We start from the raw sequence: 19901 nt of genomic DNA, 5'->3' as shown, positions 1-19901 counted from the left end.
ACTAATACAATTATGTAAAGTTTAAAAATAAAATAAAATTGGAAGAAAAAAAAAAAAAAAAAAGCTCAAAAAAAAAAAAAAAGAAGGATCAGTCAGAAGAATTAAGCAGGAGAATTACACGAGGAGTACAAGAGTTGAAAAGGAAAAAGTAAAAACTATCTCTATTTGAGATATGATTCTCTTTTTCAGGTATACAATGAACTGAAAAATTATGACAAAATCATTAAGTAGTAGGAAAAAATAATTTACATAAATACAGTCGTCATGTCATATATGCAAACATCAATCAGTTCATTAAATAATAGAAGAATCTATAAGAGCAACAAAATAAAAATGCCCAGGGATTAATTTTTAAACATTTAAAAACCAAGATAAGGAAAAATTGAAAACATTCCTTAAAAACAAAAAACACCTTACCAAATGACATACTACATGTATGAGTGAGGACCTAGTCAGGAAAATGGAAATGATACTATGTATTTCAAACAGAGAAAATTACAGAGAATTGGTTACACAGGTACTGGAAGACAGAAACAGTAAAAAACACTGAAGCAACTCACAAATAATAACTGTAGAAGGATACTACACTCCCAGGGCTAAGGTTACAAAAGGTGGGTTTATCAGAACCTAAGACACTTAAGAAGGGGCCTGGAGCTGTTGTTCAGGCCTCTGGGGTCACCTCCACCCCACCTCTACTGCTCCTGATACTTCTTAGGGAGTGTGATGAATCTAATTCTGGGGAAGCCAAAAGAAGCTGGACCATTGCAGCCTGGAGCCAAACACTGCTGGAGATAACCATACTATCACATGCAGAAGCAATGCTGATAGAAAACAAGAACCTTCTCCCTGCCATCACCCAATAAGGCAGAACCTAATAAATCTGGTAGCAAGAGAGTCTGGGGAATGAGGTTTGCAAAGCATGAGACCCAGCATCAAAGCATATAAAAGAGCATATGTAAGAGTATAAGAGGGCAAATTTTCAGTTGAGAGATATTAGATGAATGGTCAGCCCAATTCACCCCTTTGGCAATTTAGTACACACTTGAACTTCCATAAAATGACAATATTTCTAGTTTTCATCTAATAAGATGGAACTATCCTATATACAAATGAAAGCACTCTTATTTTTTCCCCAGAAGGGGAGAAGCAAAGTACCAAGAGTAACTGTGGCCACCTCTGGATGACATTAAGATCTTTTCAACTCGGATCACAATTCCTTAAGAACTCAATGTGTAAACTAAACGAGTTTATTTTTAGACATGGAAGTATTAAGAGGCACTGCTCAAAGAATTCCCTGGCTTCCAAACACAGCCCTCTCAGCTCATTTTGTAGCAACACCAATTTCTCCTTGGTAACTGGGATGAGTCACCTCAGTGACTTCTTTGCCTGCTCATTCAGTAGCCTGAGGAATCCCAAATAGCCGGGTGGTGATCTAAAACTCAAGTCAACTGTGTCCCTTGGTGGAGGTACACAATCTACAAGGGTCTGTTTCTTTAGACCTTCTCAGTTACCAACCAGTCATCAGTTAGGGTCCAGTCCGAAAAACAGAAACATGTTACGTAGTTCAAAAAGAGGGGTTACATCACAGAATTCATTTCTGAGCATGAAAGAACTGCAAGAACCATTGTGGAACGCCCAATTAATCCACAAACAATTCTAAGCAGTTATCACCTACAGGGAAGAGGTGGAGTGACTAGAACCTAGGAGCTTGTGCAAATGCCCCCACCTAGTTGCTGCTCTATGAGGAAATGTATTATTTATCTATGAATGTCAAGGAAAGCTTCATAGAAAACTGATGGTTGAGATGGGTTTTTTGAAGGATTTGAAGGATGTATATTTCACCAGGAAGTGGAATGGGAATAAGCCAATATTCATAATTTTAAAAACCCCTAACCCTGCTAACCAGTTTTAACACCAAGTTCTCTTGGTGACTCTGCTTATGCATAAACCTCAAAACCAGGCAGGGCAAAAAAAGCCAGAGCAGCTCAAAAATCACAGCCCTGGAGAGTAAAGTTTAAGATTCTCAACCCTGTGATGCTTATATGCCATAGGCCTGAAATAGAGAAAAATATAAAGGTTGCAGCACATGCTTTTCCTCTAACTTTACAGGAGATTCAAAGTGCAGAGCAGATGAAAAAATGGAAAGAGAGGCTTGAGAAAAAGTATTATTCTACAGAAATTCAAGATGACTACCAGACTGTCACTCAACAAGAATTCCGAGAGTAAGCATTTGTTCTAACCAGGGTACTATGGAATATCACGATATGAGGACTGGGGACATCCCATAATTTTCCTGAACCCAGAATCTTATTCTATTAAGACGCCACATTTTTCCCCAGTTTTACCCAATTTTAAAGTAACATAGAAAGCATAAGACTCCATTTATTTAAATGGAAGGTGAGAGGAAGACCAATTGCTTTTGTCCTTAACATATCTAAATAACAGGAAATGCCATTTATACTTGACATGCATAGCAAATACTGTGCTCCACACAGCTTTAGAATATTAGATCTGTAACTGACCATACTAGGCATGTTTTGGGACCTTAAAATACTATCCTCCCAAAGTATTTCACAATAGGCACTAATAATCTACTGTCTCCTTAGGTACAAAAATGTTACTGACTCATTCTCTATCTCCTTCTAAATTATCCTCTAGCCTCTTTTTATATGCTGTGGAGCTGGAGAAAGAATTACACTATGTCAGTTTAAAACTAAACCGAGTGATGAGGAAGGTTTCAGCTCTACAATACTGAAAAAAAGTGGAGGTGAGAATCTGTGGTACAATCATGGCGCATTTCTCACAATTTATTCCTGAACTGAGTCAGTTCCTAAATTTGTCCCCATTTCGGGTACATTTTAAAAGCACAAAACCAGCCACCATCAAACTATCATCAGGGTCAATGATAATCATCAAATTATTTCTAGGAATGGGACACAATATACAATCTATGCACATTACAATATGCCTCCACAATACATACACACAGGTACAGGTAAAGACTTTTATAATGAGATTTATTATTAAATTCTAGGAATGAAAATGCAAAGTATAAAATAATATTGCTTTTAGTTCTTGGGGCAGGTCTCTAAGTAAATGGTTTAGTAAGTAAAGACACTTTTCACAGTGTTACACAGAGTATAAGAACTGCTGGTATTCTCATCACACACCATGTTCTAACTTCATGGGCCAATAAACGTTTAGAATCCTAAAAAACCAATATATAAGACCCCAGGTAAAATAATCTCACCTCCATTCTTCCTAGCTGGAAGTCTCCTGGAAAAAGGCAAAGTGCAGAACAAACATCCCAACCACCTACAGAAATTTCACTAATATCTTCAAATGACAAATTCATCTAGACAGTCTAAAGTAACACATTTGAAATTTCTCAAAAGTGCTTCATCAATTACTTTATAAAGCAAAATATCCTTGAAAAAGAAAAGAAAAGAGCAAAGCAGGAGCTTTAGGGTTATAAAAATGCAAGTCATGTTTGGAAAGTATAAATAAAGGTGCTGCAAAAGCACTGTTTGGATGGTTGGGAAATTGTGAATGGCTGGCATTGGGAAACTGCAAGGAAACTTTTCTAATAGAGGTTACCTAAGCCCTCCTAGAAGAGCCACATGTTCTCTTAACCTAAGCAACACTGTTTGACCATAGACTCCCACGTTGTGCTCAATAGTCCCTGGACTGTGAAACTCCAAGGAATTAAATATACTCACCTTCCTCAAACCAAGCTCTTCTCTTAAACACTGTATTTCAAATTTTCTTAATAAGATAACTGACTGCAACAAGAAATGAAGACTATTCTCTCTGCATCTTCTCCCTAGATTTCCAAAGAGAATCAACAACATGGCTCTTCTTTGTCTTACCACTCCCTAGAGCTATAGTCAGTCACGTGGTTTAGTAACCCTGCAGTCTCTCCACACGGTTTCTGGTTGGGGTCATTCAAACAGAGCCTAAGAACATTAAGGCAAGGGAATACCTGAGGTTTCTATTTTTTTCTTTTTTAACATCTAGTGAAAAAAACAAAAAACATTTACAGAGACTTAGAACATTAAAGTTCTTTTATTACAAAAGTCTATACAATGAGGTGCCAGACACAGCAATGCAATGATACTTACAGTCATATATATCTATATATTATTTGTATATAGATATACAGTTTTTACTTGTACCAAAGTAAAATTATCACAAACCGCCTAATTCTACCACTTACTGCTGAACTATGACACACAGTACTGTCACACAGCATGCGTGCTGCTATGCTACTTTTTATCTATTCTACTCACAGCCAAACACTAACAGTGAATAACCAACATCATGAAGCAGCTGTTAATTCTAAAATGAAACCAGTCAGGCCAATGACTTATAAAAATATGGTACTAATATAGATTTAGCATTATAAAGAAGGAATATATTATTTAAAACATTTAAATAGTGCATATGGACATTTTTGCATGTGGTATATAAAATAAAACATTCATATAAAACAATACACAGTGCACATTAAATAAGATGTTTGGATATACTCCTGTGTGGAGACTAAAAAACATTAACTAAATGCACACTGCATGATGAATTCAAAATCAAAGTGATAACATCTTTTGGTATTTTCAATTTCACGATTCTAGGTGTACATTATGAATAACCAAGCTGTATCAAAAGGAAACCACATGAAAAGGGCTGGATTTAGTGCTTTATTCCCCAATGTGTTCACTACCAAGGAACATTCCCTCCCCCCAAAAAAGGCATTGCACACACAGGTGAAATGTGAAGTACTAGAAATGCTACTTATTATCAAGCTACTTCATGTGCTATGTAATAGTGCCAGGAGTCTGAGGTTCATGCTTCCCTCACCTTATTAAAGGATGTTGCAAAAGTCTGTGTTTGTATGAAACAAATTATGAATATTAGCTAGTTAAGAAAACCATGCATGAGTCATTGCATGCAAAACATGGGCACAAAGTGAGACACACATCAATCCAAAAAAGCACCAGGAAAAAAATTAACACTTAGATCAAGCCTGATCAGAATATGCTGTTAATGACTATTACATTGTTAGCACAAATAAAGTCACTGTTCTGTGAAATTAATTAGAGAATTATATCAGGAAAGAACCTGAAGAAAAGCCATGCAAACCCAAAGAAAAAAAGATATGCTTAGAGTGTATGACAAGGGGCATACCACAATAATCACATAGCCAGGTGCTTTAAATAGCATGTGACTGAGCAAATCCCTTTAGAGGATGTTTTCTTTATGGATTTTGCTAATTTAAAAAAAAAAAAGATGCAACCCTCCCCACAAAGGTACAAGAAAAAATGCAGTGGTATAGCCCTTGTTAAGAAGAGAGTCACTTCAGGCATAATGATTCTTTTGCCAATTTAAGCCCATTTGATTGAACACACAAATCTGAGCACCATCAGTTCCTACATGCTGACAAGGCTATTTTCTCACATTATCTGGAGGTGGGTAGGGGGGAAAAAATGAAGGATCTAATCCAGACAAATCACATCATCACCAACTGATAAACTGCAACTGAGGAAACAAAGAGTAACTTAAGTCCCAAAGGCAGCATGTGATATAATTCAGTTCTGTGTGTGATGTGTGGTGTGTATTTTCACTACACTAATAAGCAAGGTCACTTTTTGGTCTAGCCATTGTTATCTTCATCCAGGAGCTGTGTGACCACTGAACTGCAAAATTTTGCTAACATACTATGGATGAGAAAGCGTCACTTTGGGCATTTAACAGAAATATGTTCCATTGTAGGACTTGAAATTTCAGTTGATTTTGGTTTTTTAAGAAAACATAGAACATAGTTGCATATGTGCACATTTATAGGCTTTTCTTTCAAATTTTCAGTCATTCTGTAAGAAAAAGGCAACCGAAGAAGAATTCAATGTGAAGATTTTCCTCTCAATTTTCTTGAGTAATGAGAAACAAAATAATAAAGTTGGTAATAACAAAAAGCTTCTATCTTCAAAGTTCTTAAAGTTGAAAAGATAAAATATTAGTCTTTTAATAACACGATGTATCTGCAGTACAAAACAATGAAGAAAAGTGGATGTTTGCTAAAGGTAGAGAGGACAGTCTGTGGTTAATATGGAACATCGCACTCCCTAGATAAGGTCTACTTACCCTCCCATCATTTCTCTAGTGGCACCACCAGCAAGTATAAAATGAAACTCTCTTGAGTGCCTGACAGAATGAACTTAAGAACCAGCCAAGTACACACGATGATAGCTTCAGGGAATACAACTGATTTTATGATGTTTTCAAGGACCATATTTTATATGGATTTTGAAGAATCTTGTTTGCTGATAAGAACTTCAAGAAGCCTAAGCTTGGCTTTAATTTTCTTGTACTCCCTGTACTCCTCAAGCACTGGAACACGATCCTCTTTCTGGGCATTCCTAGGGGAGAAAATAAAACTTAGAGATCATCTGGAAAATAAAATCCCACAAGCTGTCATAATGTGAGGCAGAATATTACCCAATATAAGCTCAAATAAAAAACTGCTCTGCAAGAAGAAAAGATTATTGGACTATTTCCCTTCAACCCAACAGAATAGTCCTAAAACACTTTGAATTCTGATCATTGATACTGATAATATCCATTAATGTGTTTGGATATAATGTGTTGATACATTAATGGATATTATCAGTATCAATGATAATTGGAGGTTATAACATAATCAAATATTTTAATAAGACATGCATTGCTAGACTCTGTCAGGTCTGTAAGTGTATTATAAGTTCTAGAGAATTACAGTGAGTCGTTTCTGGCTTCAGTGAATTAAGATGTAAAACATCTTACTGGCAGCAAAAAAGTCGTCTTTCTCACTTTATATTAGGGATCCAATGCAATTCAGTTTAATAATCAGGTAAAACATTGAATTATACTAATTATAAGCAAAGGTTTTTTTCCCAATAAGACAAAGAATTAGAAAGCACTTGGAAAATGCACTTGAGATTTTTTTTTAACCATATATGCCACCCTACAAAGAAGACTCTCTAATATGGTAGTTTCCTCTTATTCATGGGAATACATTCCAAGACCCCCGTGGATGCCTGAAACCAAATCCTATATATACTTTACATTCATACCTATAATAAATTTTAATTTATAAATTAAGACACAGTAAGAGATTAACAATAACTAATAATAAAACAGAATAACTATAACAATACACTCTAATAAAAGTTATGCGAATGTGGTCTCTCTCAAACATCTTATTGTACAAATTTAAAGCCTTTTTTATATTATTAATAACTAAACATTTATCATGCATTGGGCCATAACTTTTACAGTCTGAGGTATGATAGCAAAATTAGTACGAATTTATTTTTCCTTCTTCACAATTTCATGGATAGATGTTCTTACTATAGTTCTTAGCAACCTCAGCATATGATTTTTTTTTTCCTTGACTGAGTTAAGAATTTTCTTTTTCTTTCCGTATCTTCACCCCTCTTTTCACTTTTCTTTCCCTCTTTTCACTTGAAGTACTCTATGGCTTCTCTTTGGCATATCCGAATTGCTAACACATCTACTCTTGTGCTTTAGGACACATTAAGTTAAATAAGGATTAACTGAATACAAGAACTGAGATACTGTGTTGGCTAATCTGATAAACGAAATGGATACTGAGGACTAAGGGGCAGGATATGCTGATCAAAAGGATGATTCACGTCTTGGGTGGGCCAGCACAAGATTTCATCACACTACTCAAAACAGTACATGATTTACACTTTACGAATTGTTCATTTCTAGAACATTCCATTTAATATTTCTGGACCACAGTTAATCATGGTGTAACTGAAACAGACATAAAACTGATGCGGGAGAACTACTATAGAGTTAATGGCTTGGTAAGATCATCTGGTAACATGGAAAAACTCTTCTGAGCCCTGAGATAAATTGTCTCTTCTGAGCCCTGAGATAAATTAATTGTCACTTCTGGCCATAATCTGAATTAGAATGTATTTCCCTTACTTTTAAAAAAGTCCCACTGGGTCAACTGTGCATTACCCAGTTAGATAAAGGCACTGGCCATACTGTATTACAGGAGCCACAAGACTGCCACAGTAATACACACCTTGGAAGTATGTGTCCTAGAAAGAGACAACACACAACCTAAGCAGCCATGGTCTCAATAGAAGAATCCAAACTAATTGAGAACAACACACACACTTGGGACCCTTTCTAAAAGGAGATCTCATTCACAAACACTTCCAAAAGGGTAAGCTGCTAAGTCGCTTCAGTCGTGTCTGACTCTATGCGACCCCATAGATGAAAGGCCACCAGGCTTCCCCGTCCCTGGGATTCTCCAGGCAAGAGTACTGGAGTGGGTTGCCATTTCCTTCTCCAATGCATGAAAGTGAAAAGTGAAAGGGAAGTCGCTCAGTCGTGTCCAACTCTTAGGGACCCCGTGGACTGCAGCCCACCAGGCTCCTCCATCCACGGGATTTTCCAGGCAAGAGTACTGGAGTGGGGTGCCATTGCCTTCTCCATCCAAAAGGGTGGATACTGAATTAAGAAACCTAAAATAACTGCCACTCAACCACACCTCTCTAGGACAATACTGATTTGTTTTGTCAGATGTTGTTTATTCCAGCTCTAGCTTTTTCTGCCATTAACAGCAGGGCCGCAAGGAATAAAGGAAGGTTTTTTACTTTTATTTTCAATGCTAGCATCCTTATATGCACAATTTATTTCTATTCTTATCTATTTATTTCAACATATGGGCAGGACATGTGACTTAAGAAGAAAGAGGATTAAATTTTGTGATGCTCAAACAAACCTTCCATTTTGTTGATAAAATGCTTCTTCAAAGTCCCGTAATGTTTTACGTAGTTTCTTTTTTTCAGCTCTGGCTTTCCAAAGTTGTTCCAGCAATTCCGGCCTAAAATTCAAACAGGAAGAAAACATCTGAAAGGGTACTTTAAATTCACCATGTTCTTAACAGTGTTTCTAACCCTGGCTGCAAAATCAACTCAGCTGGTGGGCTTCTGGAATAACCAATGTCTAAGATTCACCTTAGAACAATTAAATCAGAATAGCTGCTTGTAGGGCTCAGCATAAGTACTTAAAACAAACACAAAACAACTTCCCACACGATCCTAAAGTAATGCCAGGGCTAAGAATTAGAATCCAAGGCCGCATCAGGTAAAGAAGCTGACAGAGCATAAATGAACAGATAACTCTCAGCTGGTTCCAGCACTTTGTCATACAGCAAATGCAGGACTTTAGTTTCTTTCAATTTTTATCACACACTAATTTTCAATTCAGAAAATGTGAATGACAACACATTTTGTAAAGCACACTTTCTAAAATCATTTTATTTCTTGAGCACTGCATTCATTCTCTCCAAGTATTCAATTATTTAACACTGAAATTTCTTTGCATCTAAATTTTTGAGTATTTCTTACATAAATAGACTAAAATCACAAACCAGGATACATACATAGAAGCTGCTCGAGTACTTGACAATCGGAGATCTAGAGCCAGTTTTTCCTGATTTTCTTCAACATCAGATTCTGAGTTTTCCAATGATGACTGTGCCTGTACAGCAGTTTTCAAGATATCATTTAACTCAGAGGACAGACAAACACCATCTTCTTCTTCTTCCTAAATATATATATGCAAACAGAGAATCAAATATGCCATGGTTTCAACTTTTCCTTTAGGAAAAAGATCACAGAATTATTTCTCTTAAGGACTACCTTGATTTCCTCAAAAAAATGTGCAGTTTCTCCCTCTATGATCGGCTGTAACATCTGACCTCTTCGCTTGGTGGATGGAGATCCCTGTGACAATAAACATACACATTTTTATTATTCAAGGAAAATTCACTTTGCTATTACAGATAAAGTATAACAGATCTTAAACTTTATTTTAACAGATCTTAAACTTTATTTTCAAAATCCTAACCATATGCTTTAAAAGTTTGTAGGAATTTCTAACTATATTTTTGCTTTTTACTTGTTATGCATGCATAAGAGTGATAAATGATAATTTATGTCTAGGTAATTCTAAAGAGCTCATTCAATAAATGCTTTTAAAATTCTAACTAAAGAAGTGTCACTGATAATTTAATTGGGAACATTTTTTCTTTTTAACAAAGTGGTCAATTTTCTTGGTCTGAGGACCCCTTTATATTTCTTTTTAAAAAAATAACAGTTCATTAAGATGTAATTCATATACCATAAAATTCACTCTTTTACAGTATACAATTTAGTGGTGTTTGGTATATTCACAAAGTTGTGCAACCATCACCACTATCTGTTTCTAGAACATTTCATCACCTTAAAAGGAAACTGTATTCATTAGCCCTCTCTCCCTAGCCCATGGCAAACAACAATCTATTTTCTGTCTCAGTGGGCTGGTCTATTCTAGATATTTCATACAAACGGAATCATATACTAAGTGGCCTTTGTGTCCAGCTTTTTTCACTTAACCTAAGTGTTTTTCAAGATTTATCCATGTTATAGTGTGTACCAGTACTTCATCCCTTTGCATAGCAAATAATATTCCACCATACAGACATACCTCATCATGTTTATCTATCAGTTGGCTGCACATCTAGACAGTTTTTTACACTTTAGCTATTATGAATAATGCTACTTTTAAGACATGCCTACAAATTTTTATGTGGACAAATGTTTTCAATTCTCCTGGGTATATCCAAGGAAGAGAACTGCTATGTTATACAGTAACTCAATGTTTAAACTTTTGAGGAACTGCCAGCACCATTTGTTGGAAAAACGATTCTCTCCTATTCTCTTGGCTTAACTTTTAGACTCCAAATTTCTCTTTATGATAGTCAAATTTAGGAGTCCATAAGATCTAGAAATGCTTCCTATAGACTCAGTTTTTAAAGACAAACCTGTGGAATTCTAAGGTGATTTTCATAAATAAATTCAAAGACTACTTATACTATTAGGGAATTATGAAAACATCAGAGACACACAGAAACACTTTGTAATCAAAAGATAAAACCAGTATTAAATAAACTAGCTATGTGTGAAAAAGAGTATACACTATACATGATTCATTGTTCAAAGAAAACTGCTTATATCTAAATAAAGTTCTGTTGAGTGACAGCCAACTAAAAAAATGGCCAGTTTAAAAAAGAATGTTTCTGTAAGGGTTAAATATAAAAGCCTAAAGGGAACCGCTATTCAAGAGGCCATCAACATAAAAATGGCCAGCAAGTTTACATAAACTATAAGCTCCGAAGAATGAATTCACTGATGCAGAATGGGCTACATGCTGTCTTCTATTTGAGCCTGAGACACAGCTAGAGCCCTACCATCTAATGGTTAACTTGGAGATAGCACTCAATATGCACGAAGTTATTAAGAATTTTCTTTTAAAAAAAATGCACACATATATGAATACGTATTATTTTAATAGACTTTTTTATTTAAAAAGATGAACAAATAGGTTTATATTATTCTGCAGTTAAGGGAACTGATGGCCATCACAAGAGTGATGTATTTTCAAAGACTTGAATTTAAATGGAAAGAAATTAGGCAAGGGTCTGAAATATTGAGTTTTTAATTCTATAAGTAGATGACCTTGGGCACATCACTCCTGAGTCTCAATTTCATCACCTGTGAAATGAGGTTACCATCCTCTATCTGTTGTAACTTAACTTGTCAGGACTTAATAACATAATCATAGATTAAAATGCTTGTAAGAGTGCCTGGGAGATAGTAGTAGGCACTTATTAATTTCCTGTTATTTTAAAAACAGTAACCTCACCTTACATACACAATCCTTGTTATCTTGGCTGTGTATTTCTCCAATATACTACTGTATGGACTTTTTTGCAAAGAGTGGGTCTTGGTAAAATGAACTAGATAAATACTCGCATGTTTTACTTACAAGGACAGGAGTGATGCTAGCTCTTGTCAGCATCTGTTTTACAAGTCTGTATCTATCATAGAGAGGTTTAACAATATGCCTTTCTTCCCTGGTCACCTGAAGCAAGAAAAACGGAAATCACCTAGTTATCTGAAATCTAAAATTTCTAAAATATTAGGCAATATGACTTTCCCTCCAATTTTTAAAAAGTTATTTTAAATAGGCAGGTAATCATCCAAATGTAGGAAACAATGCTCTATGAAACAGCTCGAAGATGTGGGCCACAAAAGTGATTCATGTTCTTTTAAGACAGGAAATCAAATCCTTTCATCAAGAGAAACATTACCGGCCTTCCATGTTGACTTTCATAATAAAGAAGACTTTTCTGGAGAGAAGTTTTCTCTTCTACCAAATGATCTTTTGTCATTTTCTAGAATTAAAAAAAAAAAAACCCTCCCATTAGCCACATCATTCCCTTCAGCAGTGTAAGTAATTTGGTTGAAAGGATCAGCCCTTAGGTTAATAAGAACACATCTTTTCCTTATGGATTTGTAGGCAACGCTTTTCAGTCTCCTAGAGAATCTGGTCTTCTAGTAACTAGGTACCAATTCCCTCTGGTGGTTTGATTTATATTTTATCTGAATAAGTTATGAACACAAGAGCTTAGTGACCTTGGGTTAGTTACCTTCTTTTCGTTCAATATCCTAATCTGTAAATGGGGATAACATCACCTATCTCATAGGGCTTCCCATGTGGCTTAGCTGATAAAGAAACTGCCTGCAATGTGGGAGACCTGGGTTCAATCCCTGGGTTGGGAATATACCCTGGAAAAGGGAAAGGCTATCCACTCCAGTATTCTGGCCTGGAGAATTCCATGGACTGTATAGCCCATGGGGTCTCCAAGAGTCGGACACGACTGAGCAACTTTCACTTTCACCTCTCTCACTTTCACCTACCTCATAGAATTCCAATGAGGACTAAACAAGTTAATACATTGTAAAGGCATTTACACAGTGCCTTCTCAGCATACAATAAACAAAATAAATGCCTATTATCTTAATTTTGCACATAATCTTTTATTAGCATTATAATTTTGTTGTGTGTGAGCACATATTCAAAATGCATGCATACACAAGTATAGATCTTATAACTTGGTATTTCTCCTAAACTATTAAGAAAATTTGGTACTAGTATAGTGGAAAGCTCCTGAAAAGAGCTCAACAATATCGATTTGTGACCCTAGACTTCTACGCTATGATTTCTGCTCCCCTTCACCAGGCATTTTTTTAATACTGAAAATAAGATACTCTTCTGACATTTTTTAGTACTCCAATGGTAGTAGGCAGGAGCCCCAAATTTATCTGTCCATAACCCCCTCTCCCTCTGTTTGACAGCATGACCTTTAACATACCAATGAACCAATGTTCCACAGACTATACTTTAAATCAAACAAACTCTCCAGTTACTCTCTGTTGTTGTTTAGCCGCTAAGCCATGTCTGACTCTCTTGTGACCCATGGACTGTAGCCCACCAGGCTCCTCTGTCCATGGGATTTTCCAGGCAAGAATACTGGAGTGGGTTGCCAAGTCCTCCTCCACAGATCTTCCCAACCCGGGGATCGAACCCACATCTCCTGCATTGCAGGCAGATTTTTTTATCACTGAGCCACCAGGGAAGCCTTCCAGTTACTACCAGGAGTGGTTACATCGACCCTGTTTACCACCAGAATGAAAATAAGAGGTAAAAAGAAAAAATTCAGAGGATACGTACTTTCTATAACAAGAATTTTATATTAAGTACATTGAGTAGCGTAAACTTTGTAAAACACTGATTACAACCTCAAGTTTAAATCTTAAACCTAGGAGAATGAATCTGAATAAAGCTCCTGCTGCTACTGCTAAGTCACTTCAGTTGTGTCCAACTCTGTGCAACCCCACAGACGGCAGCCCACCAGGCTCCCTTGTCCCTGGGATTCTCCAGGCAAAAACACTGGAGTGGGTTGCCATTTCCTTCTCCAATCAAAATCATTTATAGGAAAGGGAGTGGGGAGGAGAGGAGGTTGGTATAACATAAAAGCAAAACCAAGAAAAACTGGGGAGGGCAGCTACTAGAATTTCTAAGCCAGCTCTGTTTGAAGGGAGAAAGACTCTAATATTGAGACCATGAGGTGTACTCTGTTGTCAAGAGGGGTGCACATCAAGATTCATCACTAAAAGTTCACCTCAAGCAATCTACCTCTGCACTCTTTCAGCAAACTTCATCTGATAAATGATCTTGGGTGCCAAGTGCCTTGACCAGGACTACCCTAGGCAATGCGTTTTGTATACTGTGTCATTTTAATGGACATAATCACAGTCACATGGCTACTGAAGGGATTCACTGGAAGAATGCACAGTCAGAAACTGGCATAATAAGCTAAGAGTTTAATACATGCAACTACTAAGATACAAGACCAAGATTCAAACTCAGGTATATCAAACACACTCATCTTGCTAACTGATTCCAATGTAAGTGAACAGATCACATTCAAGTTTTTTTAGTTTTATTATTGTGACTCAGGCACTTATGTTGTGCTGATAAAAACATTTTTCTTAACTGCAAACTTGTTGACTCAGGGCAGCACATTACCTAGACATCATTATGCCTCTATCTCAATTATTTTATTTCAGTGATTCTAAAGGCTAGCCTGGGCAAAAACCACAGCTCAAGATTACTTTGATATCTTCTGGAAGACACCTCTCGACACGTTTTTCTTTGAGTCTTTTCAGAATAAGTTCAAGTGTTGCTTCCTTAGATGGCTTCTTCTCCTTGTGAATGACCTTGGAGTCATCTTCATTCTCTTCATCTTCATGGTCTAGAGAAGAGCCAAAGCTTTTTGGAAGAGTGTTACTACGTGGACGTGTCTGAGGTACAAATTCTCCATCAGAAGTTTTGTGTTTTGCATCTACGTTTTAAAATCAAGAGGATAAATCAGTACCACTGATTTTAGCTAAAATTCAACTAAATCAAAAGAGACGCAAGACATACAAGAGGAAAGTATACATCGACAACACACAGGCTCAGGTATTTCAAGATCACATGAAATATTTAAATTATATATATACCAGGAGAACTGTATGATTTTTCTTTCAACCAATATTCATACAATGCCTACTAGAGTAAGATGCTCTGATGAGCGTAACAGCAGTAAACAAACAGACATGGTCTCTGTTGTCATATACTCAGGAAGTAAAAAATAAAAACTAAGTAATTAGATTCATAAAATAATTTCAGTGAGTGCTAAGTGCTATAAAGAAGATAAAACAGAATGATGTCACAATGTCAAAGAGACATGCTTTTTGAAAGAGCAACTCCTTTGGATGGAACTGATAAAGAAGGCCTTTCTGAGATGGTGACATCCTAGCTGAACAAGGAATAAAAAGGGACTAACCTAGTATAGAAGATTTAGGGGAAGAACATTTCTGCTCAGTTGAGGCAACAGCCAAGCCAATGTTCTTAAACCATGACATATTTTAAAAAACAGAAAATAAGGAAAAGTGATAAAATGGGGGGAAAGGGCAGAGTATAAAAAGCCTTGAAAGCCAGCAAAGGGTTTGAACTTTGTTCTAAGTGGAAAAGGAAGCCCACTGAAGAGCTATAAATAAGACAGTACATAGTTTTTTAATAAAAAATAATTCTGGATGCAGAGAATGCACTTACTGTAGGACAGTAAGAGTGAAAGAAAACTGGGAAATTAGGAGGCTAATAATTTAATAACACTCATTAGTAATACATTAAAAGTAGTGATTTTCATTTATGGTTGGAAACTGGTGTTAAATGAGAAAATTTTTTACAGAATTGTAAAGGAAAATTCTAAATAGGTAGGAGAACTTAATTAACCATAAGAATGTAAATAAACTCAAATGACAACAGGAACTCAGTCTTGTTCACCGCTACAACCTCAGATGTCTTCAAGTACTTGGTACTTATAGACATTAAAATTTTTGTTTTATAAATTCAAATGAGTAAACCAAATGTGATACTCCATCTTATACATCCACACTTGGTACAGATAATTCTTTAAGTATTAACAATCATTAAAAAGCATATTCACTAAATACCCACAAAGTAAATATATCTTAGCAACTGCTATACTGGGCTGACACCCAGTAACACAAGACCCAGTTTTTGATTCAACACAACTTATAATTTAGTCTTTGTAGTATAAATGATTGATGATTAGATATTCTCAATCTTAGATGAAATACCCATCAAAAATTCTTAATACCTACCCAAACTCAAAACTGCTTAATATTTGAAATACTCATACAAACATCACAATACAATACCATCTAGAGCACCCATCAAAAGACTATTATTAATCAAAGAAGAGGAAAGACATTTGGAAGAATACAATATAGTATTTAAACTTTGATTATAACTAATTAAAAAAATAAGAGAACTTTTATTTTGCCAGTGTTCAAGATTTAAAGTTATCAAAAATTATAACTATAATGCTCAGATATTATTATAAAGAATATTTTAAAATGCAATTATATTGAAAAAATGCCCATTTTATACCTTTAATTTGCTTTCGCAGTTTGGTGAGCTCTGTCATCCATTTTAATACCTTTGGATTGGCTGCTATATCACTGTAGGAGGGCTGAAAAATTAGAAAAACAGAATCACAGATTATGCACTTATCAACCCCTGTCTGTGCTAAGTCCCTCTCTAGGAATTGCCTTTGCCCACATGAGCTGCCTGGCCCAAGGTTACAAACCCCTCCTCCAGAGCAGCTCATATCCATGACTGGTTATATAGGATTAAAAAGGCCTGACTTCTTCATCTTAATTCAGTCAATCCTGAATCATATTAATTCAGCCATCCTAGTTGGAAACACTGTGGAATCAGGCTGAGGCCATGAATGCAACTATATCCCAGGTCTACATTCTCCTCTCAACCATGCTGCCTTACTCCTTACAGCTGCAATTCTCCCTAAACACTCCCTTGGAAATGGCATGCACTGATATCTCTGTCGCAGCATGCTTCCCAGATAATCCAACCTACAACAACTCTACGACTATAAATCTACTCATAGACTGACACTGTTTCTTCATAAAGATAATGTTTTTAAGAAATCTGTTAATACCTCAGTAAAATTAATAAATGAGATCCTAAAAAATATATAAGAAACAATCATTAAAATCTTTGTGGGTATGTAACGTGGGGTTTTTTGTTGTTGTTATTGTTGGGGTGTTTTTTTGAGTTTTTTTTGCAGCATGCAGTGTGGCATACAGGATCTTAGTCCCCTCACCAGGAATGGAACCCTCACCTCCTTACATGGAAGTGTGGAGTCTTAACCACTGGACCACCAGGAAGTCCCAAAGGTTATTTTAATTTCTGCTCAAATAGTATTTGACAGTGTTCACAGCAGAGAGTTCACTCAATCTTCATTTATCTTACTTTAAGTAGACAGGGCAAGATATTAAGTAAAGCTCTCTCAGAGGAGGGTCTAGCAACTGGCAGAAAGCAGATCTAACTAAACGTCTTCTGACTTCAAGTATAAGACTTTACCTACTTCACATGTTCTAACGATTAAATATCTCACCCCTTCACGCCCACCTCCCCTGGCTACCTGTGGTTTTTGAGGGAGCAGAAATAGCATTAATATAATTTGTCAATGTAAAGTATTTGCCTTAAAATTCAACCAGCTCTTTTCCAACAGGAATACAAAAATTCAGTGGTACAATGGCAAGAATACTAGTCCGGAATCAGAAGGCGGCGGCTGCTGCTGCTGCTGCTGCTGCTGCTAAGTCGCTTTAGTCTCTGTGCGACCCCATAGACGGCAGCCCACCAGGCTCCGCCGTCCCTGGGATTCTCCAGGCAAGAATACTGGAGTGGGTTGCCATTTCCTTCTCCAATGCAGGAAAGTGAAAAGTGAAAAGTGACGTTGCTCAGTCATGTCCAACTCCTCGAGACCCCATGGACTGCAGCCCACCAGGCTCCTCCATCCATGGGATTTTCCAGGCAAGAGTACTGGAGTGGGGTGACAAGGAACTATATAATCTCAGATCTATATAAGCGCTATTTTTCTGGACGTCTTAGATTAGTTCTCTCTCCCAGGTAAGAGATGGGAGAATGTCCTCTAAGTTCCAACAGATCTACTTTACAATGGGCAGTGTTACAAACTCACCTTGCCATTTCTTTCCCTTTCAAATTGTTCCTCAAATTGTCTGATTTTTTTCTGAAGTTTCTTGACTAATTGATATGGTGTTCTGTCCTCTCTTTTTTCATCTTTTGAACTAAAGGATGATCTTCGAATCCTGAATTAAAACAAGAGGTGAACACTGTAGTTAAATTTTCAAGTTATCAACACCATCTCTCCTATTACCCTGATAAAACATCACACTATTATCAAGAAGTAAATTTTTTAAGTGCAATTAAACCCCTAACACTGAAGGACAAATGGTAGAAAGAAACTTGAACTACGCTAGAGACCACAAAAAGCTAACACAGTAGCAATGAAAACAATCTGGAATTATTCAAAAGGCGCTTGGGCAAATGCAGATAAAACACAGAGACACCAAGCAGCTTAGAGCTCTTTTGGTGTCCAAACTGTAAAGGAAACGTTTTAACTTTCAGGATCAATTTCAGTCATGAATGAATAAATAAATACATCACGGAAAGATGTCTATTAGAGAGCAAACCTTAATAGACGCTCAAAGAACTCAATTTGGGGGCACTCAAAATAATAAACCACAAAAGCATGCTTCATGAAATTGGGAAGAAAGCTTTCAACTATAGGCCTAGAGGATTAAAATCTCTCAAAGGACCTGGGTATGTGATAGGATTCACTGCCCATAAAAACATAAACATCACTTACCTAGCAAAAGAAAGTGCTTTAGATGAGGAATCCAACATTTCTGGATCATGTAGGAAACGCTGGCTTTGCCCAAAATCTAAACTCCGATGTGATAACACTGGAGGACAGTCTTCTTCCAGGGGGTGATGATTCATTCTTCCAGCTTGTGGAGACAGCTGAGCTTCTCCAGACTCAGAGTCTTCCTGCCAAGACTTAAAAGCAGGAAATGGCTCTGGAAAACAAACATAAACAATAGTACCATGGGTCTCTTGGTTCTGTATGAAAAAAAGTCACACAGTATCAGCTATATGTTCTTTAAACCATATCATTCTGTAGTGGTTCATATAATATAATATTTATGGGCTCCTAGGATCTTCATACAGCCTACTATTGTTTAAAGTTGTCTGAGCTTCACTTTTTACTTCAGTCCTAATTTCACATAAGGAGTTACACTTTAAATTTCTGAACCCAGTCACAAAGCAAGAAGGGACACTGTCAAGCTCTTCAAAATTATACTAAATGCTATTTTTCCAGTAGGGAAAAGTCTTCATTTAGAAACAGTAAACATTTAACAGTCCTTAATTGGGAATTGAACTGAGCCAAATGCTGCCAGATGAATAAATTGTCCCTCCCTGTCAAGTGACTATGTTAAGAAGTGGAAGCTATTCCCCATGCTATTCAGAATACTCAGCAAATGGCTCTTGGACTCCAACAAAAGAATTGTTAGATTTATAAACAAGCAGCTAATTCACCTGACAATACCAGGACTCTAACATTAAACAGAGGTGGTTATTTTCTGCTACAGGATTTCTGTGTATAATACATATTTTAATAATTAAACCCAAAAGTATTAACAACACAAAATTTAACAGCAGTACTCCTTCTTAAGTACATTTATTTTATTGGAGTTATCCTATAAGTTCTCATATGAAGCCATATTGAGGTATCTGATGTCTCTGCACAAATAAGGCTTGATTACATACAGAACACATACAGATAAACACACAACCCACAAATATACTCCAAATACATAATTATCTTCAAGTATCCCCCTTGATTTGGGGAGGGGATAGGGACTTTTCCATCTACACAGTAACTTAATATATGACTATAGTGTAAATTTTGATGCTATGGCTTTTAATAGCAAAAATGAGTTAAATATTTTAGGATGCAAAAATTGGCTTGACAGTGT

The 19901-nt window shown here is 36.4% G+C and overlaps 2 protein-coding genes across 14 annotated transcripts in view; one reads left to right on the top strand and one right to left on the bottom strand.

The window, feature by feature from the left end:
• The window catches only part of PKD2L2 (polycystin 2 like 2, transient receptor potential cation channel), a 47004-nt gene extending 41035 nt beyond the window's left edge, over positions 1-5969 (top strand). For 3 of the 4 annotated variants that reach the window (XM_027546425.1, XM_027546421.1, XM_027546423.1), the window contains 2 exons: positions 2110-2222; positions 2659-5307. In XM_027546425.1, the coding sequence (XP_027402226.1) occupies positions 2110-2222; positions 2659-2755 (210 nt within the window). In that variant the 3' untranslated portion in view covers positions 2756-5307. Of the gene's footprint in view, positions 1-2109; positions 2223-2658; positions 5308-5862 lie in introns of those variants that run through there. The other variant, XM_027546422.1, reaches the window with a different exon arrangement.
• Positions 4047-19901, bottom strand: part of FAM13B (family with sequence similarity 13 member B) — an 84287-nt gene continuing 68432 nt past the window's right edge. For 8 of the 10 annotated variants that reach the window (XM_027546406.1, XM_027546412.1, XM_027546405.1 and 5 more), the window contains 10 exons: positions 18731-18941; positions 18041-18170; positions 16429-16510; positions 14583-14812; positions 12215-12298; positions 11890-11985; positions 9723-9806; positions 9464-9627; positions 8801-8902; positions 4047-6413 (listed from right to left, as the gene is read on the bottom strand). In XM_027546406.1, coding sequence (XP_027402207.1) covers positions 6290-6413; positions 8801-8902; positions 9464-9627; positions 9723-9806; positions 11890-11985; positions 12215-12298; positions 14583-14812; positions 16429-16510; positions 18041-18170; positions 18731-18941 — 1307 coding nt within the window. In that variant the 3' untranslated portion in view covers positions 4047-6289. The remainder of the gene's footprint in view (positions 6414-8800; positions 8903-9463; positions 9628-9722; positions 9807-11889; positions 11986-12214; positions 12299-14582; positions 14813-16428; positions 16511-18040; positions 18171-18730; positions 18942-19901) is intronic. The other 2 variants (XM_027546411.1, XM_027546414.1) reach the window with 1 other exon arrangement.

The sequence above is a fragment of the Bos indicus x Bos taurus genome, chromosome 7 (assembly GCF_003369695.1).
Source record: "Bos indicus x Bos taurus breed Angus x Brahman F1 hybrid chromosome 7, Bos_hybrid_MaternalHap_v2.0, whole genome shotgun sequence".
Classification (NCBI taxonomy): domain Eukaryota; kingdom Metazoa; phylum Chordata; class Mammalia; order Artiodactyla; family Bovidae; genus Bos; species Bos indicus x Bos taurus.
This window is presented reverse-complemented; position numbering and strand designations above follow the sequence as displayed.